The sequence below is a fragment of the Triturus cristatus genome, chromosome 6 (genome assembly GCF_964204655.1).
Source record: "Triturus cristatus chromosome 6, aTriCri1.1, whole genome shotgun sequence".
In the NCBI taxonomy this organism is placed as follows: domain Eukaryota; kingdom Metazoa; phylum Chordata; class Amphibia; order Caudata; family Salamandridae; genus Triturus; species Triturus cristatus.
This window is the reverse complement of record NC_140589.1, coordinates 117320543-117334012: the sequence shown is the minus strand read 5'-3', so window position 1 is coordinate 117334012 and position 13470 is coordinate 117320543. Positions and strand designations below refer to the sequence as shown.

At 49.4% G+C, this 13470-nt stretch overlaps 1 protein-coding gene across 5 annotated transcripts in view; it reads right to left on the bottom strand.

Annotated features, from left to right (window-relative positions):
* Nucleotides 1–13470, bottom strand: part of LOC146816482 (exportin-5-like) — a 1867381-nt gene that overhangs the window by 880254 nt on the left and 973657 nt on the right. For 4 of the 5 annotated variants that reach the window (XM_085610327.1, XM_085610328.1, XM_085610329.1 and 1 more), the window contains exon 24: nt 8995–9093. In XM_085610327.1, the coding sequence (XP_085466453.1) occupies nt 8995–9093 (99 nt within the window). The remainder of the gene's footprint in view (nt 1–8994; nt 9094–13470) is intronic. The other variant, XM_085610326.1, reaches the window with a different exon arrangement.

Below are 13470 nucleotides of genomic sequence, written 5' to 3'. Positions count from 1 at the left end.
CCAAACTCTAAGACCTCAGGAGCCAGATTGCCAGGTTCAGCTGTTGCGGATCTGGGTGCTGAATCTCGCCATAGTTCTGCGTTAAAAGTGCGGGTTTGACCCGCAGCCTTTGATGCGGCACCACGGAAAGTTCTAGAAAGGTGGTGTACCATCAATCAAAGACATTTATAGAGCGCACTACATACCCGTAGGGTCTCAAGGCGCTGGGGGGAGGGGGGTGCCGCTACTGCTCGAACAGCCAGGTCTTCAGCTTCTTCCTGAAGGAGAGGTGGTCTTGGGTCAGGCGCAGGTTGGTCGGGAGGGAGTTCCAGGTCTTGGCGGCCAGGTAGGAGAAGGACCTTCCTCCTGTAGTCGCTCTTCGTATGCGGGGACGGCGGCGAGGGTGTGGTTGGCTGATCGGAGGTGGCGTTTGGGAGCGTAGAAATTGATTCGGTTGTTGAGGTAGCTCGGGCCTTGGTCGTGTAGGGCTTTGTGTGCGTGGGTGAGGAGGCGGAAGGTGATTCTTTTGTTGACGGGGAGCCAGTGTAGGTCTCTCAGATGTCCGGAGATGTGGCTGGTTCGTGGGATGTCGAGGATGAGTCTGGCTGAGGCGTTCTGGATCCGCTGGAGTCTCTTCTGGAGCTTGGCGGTGGTACCGGCGTAGAGGGCGTTGCCGTAGTCCAGTCGACTAGTGACGAGGGCCTGGGTGACGGTCTTCCTGGTCTCGGTGGGGATCCACCAGAAGATCTTCCGTAGCATGCGTAGGATGTTGAAGCACGCCGAGGAGACGTTGTTGACTTGCCTGGTCATGGAGAGGGAGGAGTCTAGGATGAAGCCTAGGTTGCGTGCGTGGTCTGTCGGTTTGGGTGCGGTGCCCAGGGCGGGAGGCCACCAGGAGTCGTCCCAGGCGGAGGGTGAAGAGCCCAGGATGAGGACCTCCGTCTTGTCTGAGTTCAGTTTCAGGCGGCTGGTCGTCATCCACTCTGCTACCTCTTTCATCCCTTCGTGCAGGTTGGCTCTGGCGGCGGCGGGGTCGTTGGTCAGGGAGAGGATCAGCTGGGTGTCGTCGGCGTAGGAGATTATGCTGAGGTTGCGTTGGCGTGCGATGGCCGCGAGGGGGCTCATGTAGACGTTGAAGAGGGTGGGGCTCAGCGAAGATCCTTGCGGGACGCCGCAGATGACTTCGGAGGCCTCTGACTTGTACGGTGGTAGGCGGACTCTCTGTGTTCTTCCGTCGAGGAAGGAGATGATCCATTCTAGGGCCTTCTCCTGGATTCCGACGTTGCTGAGGCGCTGTACTAGGGTGCGGTGGCAGACAGTGTCGAATGCCGCGGAGAGGTCTAGGAGGATGAGGGCCGCTGTTTCTCCGTTGTCCATCAGGGCTCGGATGTCATCGGTGGCGGCGATGAGGGCGGTCTCGGTGCTGTGGTTGGCTCGGAAGCCAGACTGTGAGGGGTCGAGGGATCCATTTGTCTCAAGGATGGCGGCCAGCTGCTTGTTGACGGTCTTCTCGATGACTTTGGCTGGAAACGGGAGGAGCGAGATGGGGCGGTAATTCTTGAGTTTGGTGGGGTCCGCTGTGGGTTTCTTGAGTAGAGCGCTGAGTTCGGCGTGCTTCCAGCTCTCAGGGAAGGTGGCGGTGTCGAAGGATGTGTTGATGATGTCTCGCAGGTGGGGTGCGATGACAGCGTCGGCCTTGTTGAAGACGTGGTGAGGGCAGGGGTCGGTCGGCGATCCGGAGTGGATGGAGTTCATCGTGCGGATGGTGTCTTCGGTGCTGATTGGAGTCCAGGCGTGGAGGGTGGTGGTGGGGGGTGGTTGTTCGGTCGTGGTGTGCGTTGGTTGGTTGTTGAAGCTGTTGTGTATGTCCGCGGTTGGCGCGCCCATGTGGGAGCAACTAGGATGAGTGTCAGTGAGTGTTGTCGCAGTTTGCGTGCCACTAGCGGTATCAATGGCGCTGGGGGAAAAGCGTACGCAAATCTGCCGGACCAGTTCATCCATATCGCATTGCCTTGTGACTGCGGATGTGGGAACCTGGCGGCAAAGCTTTGGCATTTTGCATTTTTGTTCGTGACGAATAGGTCTATCTCTGGATGACCCCACTGATGGAAGTACGGTTGGAGTACTGACGGGTGTAGCTCCCACTCGTGCATCTGGTGGCTGTGTCTGCTGAGCAGATCCGCCATCTGGTTGTCCTTGCCGGGGAGGTGTTGCGCCATGAGGAATATGTTCCTCTGAATGGCCCACTTCCACATGCTCTGAGCCAGATGAGACAACTGTGGAGAGTATGTTCCTCCCTGCTTCTGTATGTTGTACATGGCAGTCATGTTGTCCGTCCGGATCAACACGACTTTGTTGCACAAGTGTACTTTGAATGCCTTCATGGCTAGGAAGATTGCCATCAGTTCCAGAACGTTGATGTGCATCTTCTTTTGTTGCGTCGTCCATAGTCCCTGCACTGTGTAAGTGAGTACATGAGGAGAGGAGTTGGCCTAACGGTTAGGGCGCTCAACCTCGGACCTGGGGGAACTGGGTTCGAGTCTCGGTAACAACGCTAAACCTCCTGTGATTCTGGGCAAATCACTTAATCTCCCTGTGCCTAACAAAAAAATGAATGTGTACCCTCATGTGACGTAACTGGTGCTATGTAAAGCGCTCTGATACCTGATTGGATTCGGGTCAAGTTCGCGCTATATAAAACTCTGCTAAAAAAAAAAAAAAAAATGAGCTCCCCAACCCTGGAGAGAGGCGTCCGCCATCAGTATTATTTGTGGAACAGGCTCTTTGAACGGTCGGCCCTTGCAAAGGTTTTGTGGATTCCACCAATGCAGAGAGTTGTATGCCCGACCGCTCACCAACACTAGGTCTTTTAATTGTCCGTGAGCCTGATTCCATTGACGTGCTAAGCACTCCTGAAGTGGGCGCATATGTAGTTTCGCGTGCGGGACTATGAAGATGCAGGAGGCCATCATGCCTATCAACTGCATGAACACTCGCGCAGGAAGGGAGTGTTGAGGTTTGAACTTTGAGATCAGCAGTTGAATGCTGTTGATCCTTACTAAATTTGGCTGAGCTGTGGCTGCCAGAGTGTTTATGGTCGCGCCCAGGTACTGTCGTACGTGTGCGGGTTGGAGATGTGATTTTGGGTAATTTAGTGAGAATCCCAGACTGTGAAGAAGGTGAATGGTGAGGGACATGTGGCTGGCACATTGCTGGGCTGACTTTGCCTGAACAAGCCAGTCGTCCAGGTAAGGGAAGACGTGAATGTGTTGTCTCCGTAGATGTGCAGCCACTGTTGCTAGGCACTTGGTAAAGACCCTGGGTGCTGTTGTTACTCCGAAGGGGAGAACTTTGAACTAATAGTGATGCCCCTGAATAGTGAACCTGAGATATTTCCTGTGTGACGGGTGTATGGGTATGTGGAAATGCGCACCTTTCAAGTCCAGTGTGGCTAGGAAGTCTCCCTGACTGAGGAGCGGTAGAACTTGCTGTAGGGTGAGCATATGCAAATGCTCTGAGAGAATGTAGTGGTTGAGGGGTCTCAGGTCTAGTATAGGTCTGAGCGAGCCGTCCTTTTTTGGGATTAAGAAGTACAGAGAGTACACCCCTGTCCCCTGTTGGTTGACGGGCACGAACTCTATTGCACCTTTTTGCAGCATACTTAGCACTTCCTGCTGCAATAATGCCAAGTGCTCTACGGACATAGGACGGTGCTTTGGCGGTATGTTGGGTGGAGTGGACGTTAATTCGAGACAGTAACCGTGCTGGATAATGTCTCTGACCCACCTGTCTGTGGTGATGGTTTTCCAGACTGACAGGAACTGTTGGAGTCTCCCCCCGACAGGTGTTATGTGGCGGGGGGCAGGGAGAGGGCGTCACTGTTTGTTTTTGGGGGAGGACCTGGTGTTGCCGTACCCACGTCCTCTGCCTTTGGTGCTGGATCCACGATATCCACCTCTGGTGGTTTTATGATAGTTACTTTGTGTGCCCCCTTTAGTGTACTGCTGCTGTGACCCCTGACCTCTAGCTGCTCCTCTATTCCCGGGGCGACGAAAGGAGCCACTACGAAACTGCTGCGTCTGCAGAGCCCCCATTGATTTCGCAGTGTCTTTCTTAATTTTTTCGAGGGTAGTGTCAACTTCAGGGCCAAATAAATAGTCTGGGTTGACCGGTTGATTTAGGATATTGTTCTGAATCTCAGGCTTGAAGCCTGAGATTCTCAACCATGCGTGCCTCCTCAACATGACGCTTGTGTTGATTGCCCTCGCTGCAGTGTCGGCTGCATCCAGTGAGCACTTGATGGATGCATTGGTAAGGAGTTGTCCCTCTCTGATAAGGAGCTCCGCTGCCTCTTTATATTCATCTGGCAAATGTTGTAGCAGTGATTCTAGTGTGTCGTAATGGGACCTATCATAACGGGCCAGGAGTGCCTGTGTGTTGGCAATGCGCCAGATGTTTGCTGCTTGCGCTGCAATCCGTTTGCCTGATGTCTCCAGCACTTTGGACTCCTTGTCCGGGGGAGGAGCATCACCCGTTGTTTGTGAGTGTGCTCTTTTGCGAGCATTAGCAACAACCATGGAGTCTAAAGGTAACTGACCCCTAATGTACATAGGGTCTCCGGGTGCAGGCTTGTATTTCTTTGATTCTGGGGTTCAGTACCCGTGCCCTGGTTGTTTCTTTAAAAATGTCTTTTGCAGGTTTTAGAACTCCTTTTAACATGGGCAGAGTTTTGACAGTTTTTTCAGAAGAGGCAAAAGTGTCCACCAAGAAGTCTTCTTCGACAGTGTCAGAATGGAGTTCTACTCCATGATTGGCAGCAGCCCGTTCTATGAGGGCATTAAAGGCAGCAGTGTCCTCTGTGGGAGATGTCTTTATGTTATAAAGCTGCGTGTCATGGGTATCTGGTGCGGTACCCTGGTCGGTGGGGTCATCCCATGCCTGATCAGGGTCTTGCAGGTGATCATCAGGATCGATATCCCCAGGGTAGGTGGTATCATCCCCTACATAGTCCTCTCCTGCGTCTGCCTCTGAATGCGTAGGAGAAAAGGACGGTGGATCCTGATGGAAGGATTGAAAGTGTTCATGAAGCACTGGCTCTGAACCTGCCGGCAATTTGTGTTTGAGAGGAATTTTGTAGGAGTCCAATCCCCTCTCTGGCGTGATTTTCCGCTTGCGGAGCATCAACCTACCAGTGTTTCCGTCGATAAATTGTGCCTGTGAAGGCTCGATATCCGTCTGTCCAGTGGATGGGGACTGTGTTTGGCGGACACGTGTCCGAATCTCGAACAGTTTCGGCGCCATGGGTGGCGGCAACCCAAACGTGATGTTCGCTGGCGCCGAGTGTGATTTCGCAGCCTTGTGCGTGTCGGGACCCGACGTAGAGTGGAGGGTTGCCCATTCTCTGATGCGTTGCAACGATGCTGAGACCTGTTGCACGGTGAACGCAGATGGCTCCTTGGAACCGATCGGCACCTTGTAGGTAGGCGTCGAAGCGGCATCCGACTTCTTTGCAGTCATTGGGTCGTCGATCCGAAGGGAGGTATCGACGCTCGATGGAGTCGATGACTTTGCAGGCACCGTCGTCTTCGACGTCGACGCAGACGGGTTGGCCACCTTGACTTTGGTGGTTTGGGCCGTAATCTTCGGTGCCAGAGGCCGAGGCGCCTTGTGGGGACCAAGGGCCTTCTTCTTCGGCTCGGCACCCGTATCCGCTGAGGTGAGCTCGGCACCGAAATCTCTTTTGGCGCGTTCAGAGCCGATGACCTTTGCCGGCGTCGAAGGAGTGGAGGGCTTCGAGGCCGTCGAGCCGATTGCAACCAGTTTCACTTTCGGTTTCGATGGAACCGGTGCGATGGACGGTTTCGGTTTCGCTGAAGGAAATCCAGTCGTCTTCGATAATAATGGCTCTTGTGAAATGTACGAGGCCGGGCCTGGAGGCGGGGCCGAAGAACCGTGAGATTGATCTTGGGTAAGGCCCGTAGGCGATCCCTCGACCTGAGCCTTATGACGACTTATTTTTTCGGCCTCCGTATCGACGGGTTGGCCTAGCTCTTCGCTGGAGCTATCTTCCTCGGCCCCAAGGGCCTCATCGTAGTCTCCTACCTCTTCGACGACTTCTTCTCCCTGAAAGATCACCTCATCGTCGTCTTCCGATCGTGAGTCGTGTTCGGAAGCGGGGCTGGAGTCTAAGTCTTCTACGCTCTCGGCGTCCTCGTCTTCAGTGCTAAAGATGTTGGCCGGGGCAGGCGCCGATTGTTGCACCTCCAATCTTGCTGCCCGTCGATTCCGGAGAGTCTTCTTCGAGCGGAACCGGGCACAGGCCATACATTTCGACTCATCGTGATCCGGTGAGAGACATTTGTTGCATACCGGGTGGACGTCGATGTGTGGGTATTTCGCGTGGCATAAAGGACATCTTTTGAAGGGAGTCCTCGAATTCCATCGTCGATCGAAGTTCGATGTTCGGACCAAGCGGATCCGAAGAGCTAGAAGAAGGTGCTAAAGCACTAAAGAAACTGGTCGATACTGAACGGGAACAGTACCGACAATAACTAAAGGCCTTTTGGCCTTAACTGAATTTTCCTAACTTGAGCTAAGATAAGCACATCCGAACCCAATGGCGGAAAAAAACAATCTAAGGATGGAGAGGATGCCCATGCGCACTGTAGTCCAGGGGAGGAGCCACCTATCTTGTGATACTTCGAAGACTCTTCCAGGACAACATTGTGCAATCATCCGGACCCAACACTAGGCGGCGCTCTATGCACAGATATGAATTCAGCAGCCCACATGCCTCGAACCATTTTGTTCTCAGCGCTGGAGTGGTCGGAGCCGAAGCGCTGTGCCCCTTGTCCTTCAGTACCAAACCAAATGTCTTCTGCGCTAGAGCGGAATTTGATTTGGTAGAGGGGACTCACAGAAAATTGTTCTTTAACTCGGAATGCAAAATTAACTACGCGACTGAGAGAATACCGTCGACAAAGGGATCTATTGGTGAACTGAAGAGAGCATGAAAGGATCTCATAACGGAGCGCGAGATAGTACATCCAAACCAGTCGGCAGGAAGAAACAATCTAACCATGGAGTTGATGCCCGTGCGCAGTATCAGCTAACGGAAGAAGTGAAGTGACACACAGCCTCGAGACTCCAAAAACGAAACAAAAACAACTTGTGATCATCCAAGCCCAACACTAGATGGCGGACTTATCCAAAGCATGAGTACCTACAGCCACATATGCTTTCACTTTTTTTTTTGCATCTTTTATATAGCGCAAACTCGACCCGAAGGTATTGGAGGCTGTACATGAGCACCGTATTTACATTACATATTCAGGCACAGGGAGATTTAGTGATTTCCCCAGAATCACAGCATGTGGACGCGACCTCAAGGCTCGAACCCTGGATTCCTGAACCAAAGTCGGCAGTTTAAGCCGACGGACCACACCCTCTACAAAGAGCACATGAAGGGGAAAAAATGAAGATAGATATCCAGGTACTCTCGGGCAACTTGATAACCAGGGTAATTACGATGTTCTTTAATAAAAGCAAGGGAGTAAAGGAAAAAAAAATTGTGCGAGCAAACCAAAATAAAGTATGTCAACTAAAAAGAGGAAATCTGTTCAGACACTACCAAAATAAAGTAAAGTGGAATTCACCTTAACTTAAATCCGACACCTAAATAAGTGGGGACAATAATGGCTTAGAAATCACAAAATCTAAAGAAGTTCTTTTAAATCCCACATCTGCAACTAGTCACTGCCAGCATGCTATCTTCCCTGAGCACAAACTTGCAACTCTGCATTAATGGTCTTAATGAGTCCTGGCCACCCCTTGATGCATGCTTCATCAACGTGGTCGAAGATCACCTCTGAGTTCTTCACTGTGTTCCTGTTTCCCAGCAGTCCTCACCTCCTCTCCTGTATGAAGCCATTCCTGCACCTCATCCAGGGTGTTTCAGAAGTGCAAACATCTGCTATATATGACTTGAAGACTAGCTCGATGCAGTACCATGCATTTTATGCCTATCACCTTTACTTCTTGATTTGCTGCTTGAAAGATCTGGAAATATTCTTATCACTTGCCCTTCAAAGTATGGGTCTCTGTTCTGCCTGGTGTGTTTTCAGATCATGGCTCTGTTTCTATCACTGAACATTCTGCCTATAATTTTCTTAGTATACCCCTGAGTGGCATTCTCTGGGCCAACGCCCAGTGTGCTCTTTCTGCAGAAAGGAAGTTTGATAGTCATTTCGACTGCAGGACCTCTGTGATCCATGGCTCCAGGAACAACTTCTGGAGGGACCTTCTGTTCATTCACGGAAATCCAGACGGTGCAGATTGTTTGTTTGGTCCTCCCTTCAGTCCTGCTCTCCAGTTACTATGCCTTCCTAGTACAAAGTTTGGCCATCATTTTCAATTCTGCTACTTCCTTCAGCAAATGCTCTACAGTTGCTTTTATTTCCAGACTCTCATATTTACCTTGCTGAGGTATACTCTGTATAAGCTGACTTTATTGTTGCTAGGTTGCTCCTAAACCCTGACATCTAAAGGGAAGTAAGAGGCAAATTGACAAGATCAGATGGAGAAGTGCACCATAGGTTTGTGACAGAGGAGAGAAGAGTACCATTTGAGATGGCTAGTAGTTGTGGGTGAGAGTATACTGAGGAGTTGCAGTCCTGAGAGTAGGAGACAATATTTTATTTGTGAGGGTAGGGTTGAGGTAATTTAGGAAATGTTTTGTGCAAGTCAACCTGCTCTGTAGTTGGTTTATCTTTTCCATTTACGAAGGAGTGCACATATTGTGGCTTATAAACCCTCTATATTGGAACTGATCTGGCTACAAATGAAGATTGGCAAAGGTAAGCATCAATGAGAATCAAATGTTGATCTTCATAAAAAGGCCAAATAATATGCCTTTGCACAGGCATTTTTTGTTTCAATGCAGAGATTTGATTTCTCTCCATTGTAATCTTTTTCTGGTAGCCCATCGCTTAAAGAAAGCACAATCTTATGTCTTACCGCATGAAGGGCGGCGAAGAAGGACTGTAGAACTGGAGCCAAAACATTTTCATAATACTCTGGAGGACAGGAACTTGCCATGGGCTTAATAAAACAATGTGTAGAAGTTAAGGAATACAAACACAACAAGTTGGCTGCAGGTAAAGCAACAACATAATAACAAGGGTATTAAGTCACCATTATTCTATAGACACCTGCAGATAATCAAAGGTTAGAAGTCAAAAGAGTTGGTCATTTGAATTAGTGTGAGAACCCTCAGTACGAGAAAAATGGATGAAAACTATGTCAAGTTTAACAAAGAGAACAAAAGTGAATTTGTTGCCCTGCCATGCACCTCCAGTATGCCCTACCCCTCAAATATGAATACAACATGAATATTTAAAGTACGTACACTTTACTCCAAGTATTCTACCTTATGATCCATACCACAAGGAAGATGTGTTGCAAACCTTGGTGTCAAGCAATGCCTCACACCATATATCTTAGCTCCTCTCCTAAATAAAACACAAAAGAAGCCTGGATAAAATGCAAGCTTTTACTGTTCAATATTAGTTATCCTCCGTTCATTTACCCCGCTAACTAGCCACATTTGACCATTCATTCAGCACTTATCTTCCAATCTTCCACCATGCACTGAGGATAGGCCATTCATTCATTCATTTTACTACTGTTTCACCCATCTACGCTTTATCCATTTATCCATTAATTTTCAAATTACTCATTCACCACTTGTCCACCCATAAATCCATCCCTTCATCCACCCCTTTCAAAAACCAATCCATTCATTTATACAAACAAGTACTGTAATAGTCACTCCGCTCCTCATTCCCCTCATTCATACATTCACCAATAAACATACTCAACCCATCTATACTCAGTACACAATATCCCATCTATCAGACACTAACCAGTCTACACAATAACATGCACACTCACTTATCAATAAACACTTGCACAGAAGTAAAAGTTACTCAAATTTAAAATCATCTTTCTGGAGGACAGTCTATCTGTTGAATATTGCATGCTCTAGACTGGTTTCAGAAGCTTTTCATAGCTCTTCTACGCTGGGAGTCCATTAAACAGCCAGAAATTTTTGTAGTTTGTGATATCACCAGAGCCAAACAGCGCCCACCCTGGTGCACTGACATCAGATCCCTGTACATTTTGTACAAGCTCTTAGAGGAAGATAAAAGAAACCTTTATAAATGGTGGCCTATGGCCATCCTTCAGAATGGGTGGTGAACAGGATCAGTGAGGAATCGGTAGGTAGCGTATCCATCACAAAGATTATTACCTATGATAAGTAACTTTATCTTCGGATGAATACTTCTACCTGCAGATTCCTCATCTATTGACATTTTTCAGTAGCACCTGATCCAATCTGGGTGTCCAAAGGAGTGGTCAAACAATAAAATCCTGGAGCACAGAACATGTAAAATGGCCATCACTTCTCACGTATGAGAAGAAGGCAGAGGGCTGCTGGACTTGACAACCCTTGCCTTTGCCTCTGTATAGGCACAGCAGTTGATGGACCAGTTGAGAGGGCTAGTGCTGCTGAAAGAAGCAGTTTTTTCAAAAGAGCCAAAGCTTCCAAAAATGGGCCTGGAGTTGAGACTTGGGGACCAGGCAGTGGTCCTACCTGTCTTGGATCTCTCCAAGGCAGCGTCAGCCATGTCCCTTCTCAGGCAAGCCCCATCTAATGGTATAGCCATGAGGTTCAGCGGTAGGTCTACAGAGAACTACGTGGATCTAGGCCAAGCATACCTCTTCAGGGTTATAAAGGAACCCATGGCCCTAAACCAGGAATGCAGCGTCTCCGGCCCTGTTTTGATAATTTGATGCAAAGTATCTAGGCCATCCCTTACCAATTCAGCAAAGTGGTCCTTTAGATGGTACGGAAGACTTGGAAACAACAAGTTCGCCATCTACCATAAATAATGTGTACATCTGGTGAGCAGGCATTTCACATTCATAGATCTAATGGAGAAGCTGCCAGCCGAACTCAGGAAGAAGTCTTCCATAGCTTGTGTGGTAGCAGTTCTGGTTCCTCTGCCTTCTGGCCTTCTCTGGACCTCTCTTTGGACTGAATAGCTTTACTTCTATGATGTTCCTGTAGAGGAAAAGGTGCCAGTGACAATGATGGTGGCACCGGGGCAGCCATCAGTGTAGTGAGTGTCCCTGGCAAAGGGCCTGGAGCTTGAAGGAATCCAGCCAGCGCCAGTGGCGTTCCCTGAAGGGTAACCCTGTGGTCAAAGGGTGCAGAGGGTGGACCCAGCAGCAGAAACCTGGAGTCACAAACTGACCCATGAGAACGCAGCCTGTCTGAATACTGTCAACATGGCACTGAGTCAGATGGCGGATGGCCCAACAAAGAAGCCACACCGTGTACCAGAGTAGGCTGTGCCACCAAGGAAGGCGCCTTGGGCCGAATGTTATCTACAAGCTCCAGCAAAGTATCCACAGGAGGAATTGAGGTGACCTAACTCTGGACTTTGAAAGGCATCAAGGGGAGTTGTCATTGTGATTTCTCTTCTTCTCTTTAGACAATGCTGATGGAGGAGAGGAACGAGAGCCTGCCGCTTGTCGCAGGCCATAAAACATTTGGCCTTACAATCCTTGATTGTTACATGAGGCTGCTTCGACCAAAGCATCGCAAACAGACCTCTTGGGGGGTCAAAAATGGGCATCTGGGAGCTGCAAGTGCAACAGGGTTTAAAGCCTTATTTATTTGGAAAGGACATCCCTACAGGATGCACAGAAGAAATGTGGCAAAAAGCTGAAACACACAACAAATTTGCATTTAGGGGTGCAGAAAAAAGGACCTGTCGCCAGTGTGCTAGGGTGGGCGAAATATAGCTCAGGTGATATCAGTCCCGCACAGTTTCCATCGTTCAGGCGGAGCCCACTTTAGGGTAGGAGAGCTATGAAAAGTTTCCGGACCCAGTCTGGTGCCTGTCGATATTTAACAGTTGAGAAATCTGCAGGTAGAGGTATCCATCAGAACACTACGAGTCAGAATTGGACACATTGTGGAGGAGATGTTGTACAGAACTTGTAACAATGATTCAGAGATGGCCCCCACAGTTTGCCAATACTCTAGGAGTATACAAAAAACTATGTGTCTTAACTTAACACAACCATGTATATGTGTCATCCAGAGGATAGCATTGCATTGTACACTAGTTGTATTTATTTGAGAAAAGCTAGCATTACTGCTGTCTACACTGCAGCAGTGTCCACTGTGATGGAACGCTGCCTCACTGCAATCCAGGCTATACTGGTTCTCTCTTACAGAATGAAGCTTGCATTACTAGCTTTGTACATTTGAGTGAACCTGTGAATTGCTACTGGTTGTCCTAGATGTGCAGAAAAAGGTAGATGGGGAAAGAAAGACAGAGGACTTAGAGAGATATAAAGACAATGCTCATGTGCACACATTTATTTTATACTGTGCTGCTTGTGCAAATATGTGCTCTCCATGAGGTAAGCTTGCACAATTGTGATGCTGTACTTGGATGCATGGTAGAATGTGCAAGGCTGCAAACAATGACAAAACTGTCCAATGTGAGAAGCAAGTCTTACTTCTGTCAGTGCTGCACCTGTGCAGTTTCCACAGGGAGAAGCCTGAAGAATATATAAAAAAAGACAACTTGTCCGGCTGCTGCCTATGTTTAACTTCACCTGTGTGTAAAGGAATGTTGCAGAGCTGCAGCTGTTCTGGAGGGGCGGCGAACACAGAAATGAAGCTTAAATCAATCAGGGGGTTTATAAAGCGCGCTACTCACCCGTGAGGGTCTCAAGGCGCGGGGGGGGGGGTTGTCAGCTCTGGTTCAGTTGAACAGCCAGGTCTTAAGGTTCTTCCTGAATGTGTGGAGGTTAGGGAGCATCTGGTGTTGACAGGGAGCTCGTTCGAGGCTTTGGCTGCAACGTAGGAGGAAGCTCTTCCGCCTGCTCTGGTTCTGTGGATGCGGGGGGTTTCTGCGAGGGCGAGGTCTGCAGAGCGGAGGTTCCTCTTGGATACGTGGAAGGATACTCTCTCGTTGAGGTATTTGGGTCTGATGCTGTGGAGTGATTTGTAGGCGTGTGTGAGCAGTTTGAAGGTTACTCTCTTCTCAACGGGGAGCCAGTGGAGGTCACGTAGGTGTTGGGTCACGTGTTCGTGCCATGGTGTTCCGAGGACGACTTTGGCTGCAGCGTTCTGGTCGGTTTGGAGCTTGTGGAGAAGGGATTTCTTGATTACGGCGTAGAGGGCGTTGCCGTAGTCTAGTCTACTGGTTATGAGAGCGTGGGTGATGGTTTTTCTGAATTTTGGGGGTATCCATTTGAAGGACTTGCGGAGGATTCGAAGGCAGTTGAAGCTGGTGGAGGCGATGGAGTTGATCTGGCGGGTCATGGTGAGGGAGGAGTAGAGGATGATGCCGAGGTTCCGTGCGTGGTCTGTCTCGTAGGTGGACTCCTGAGGGCGGAGGGCCACCA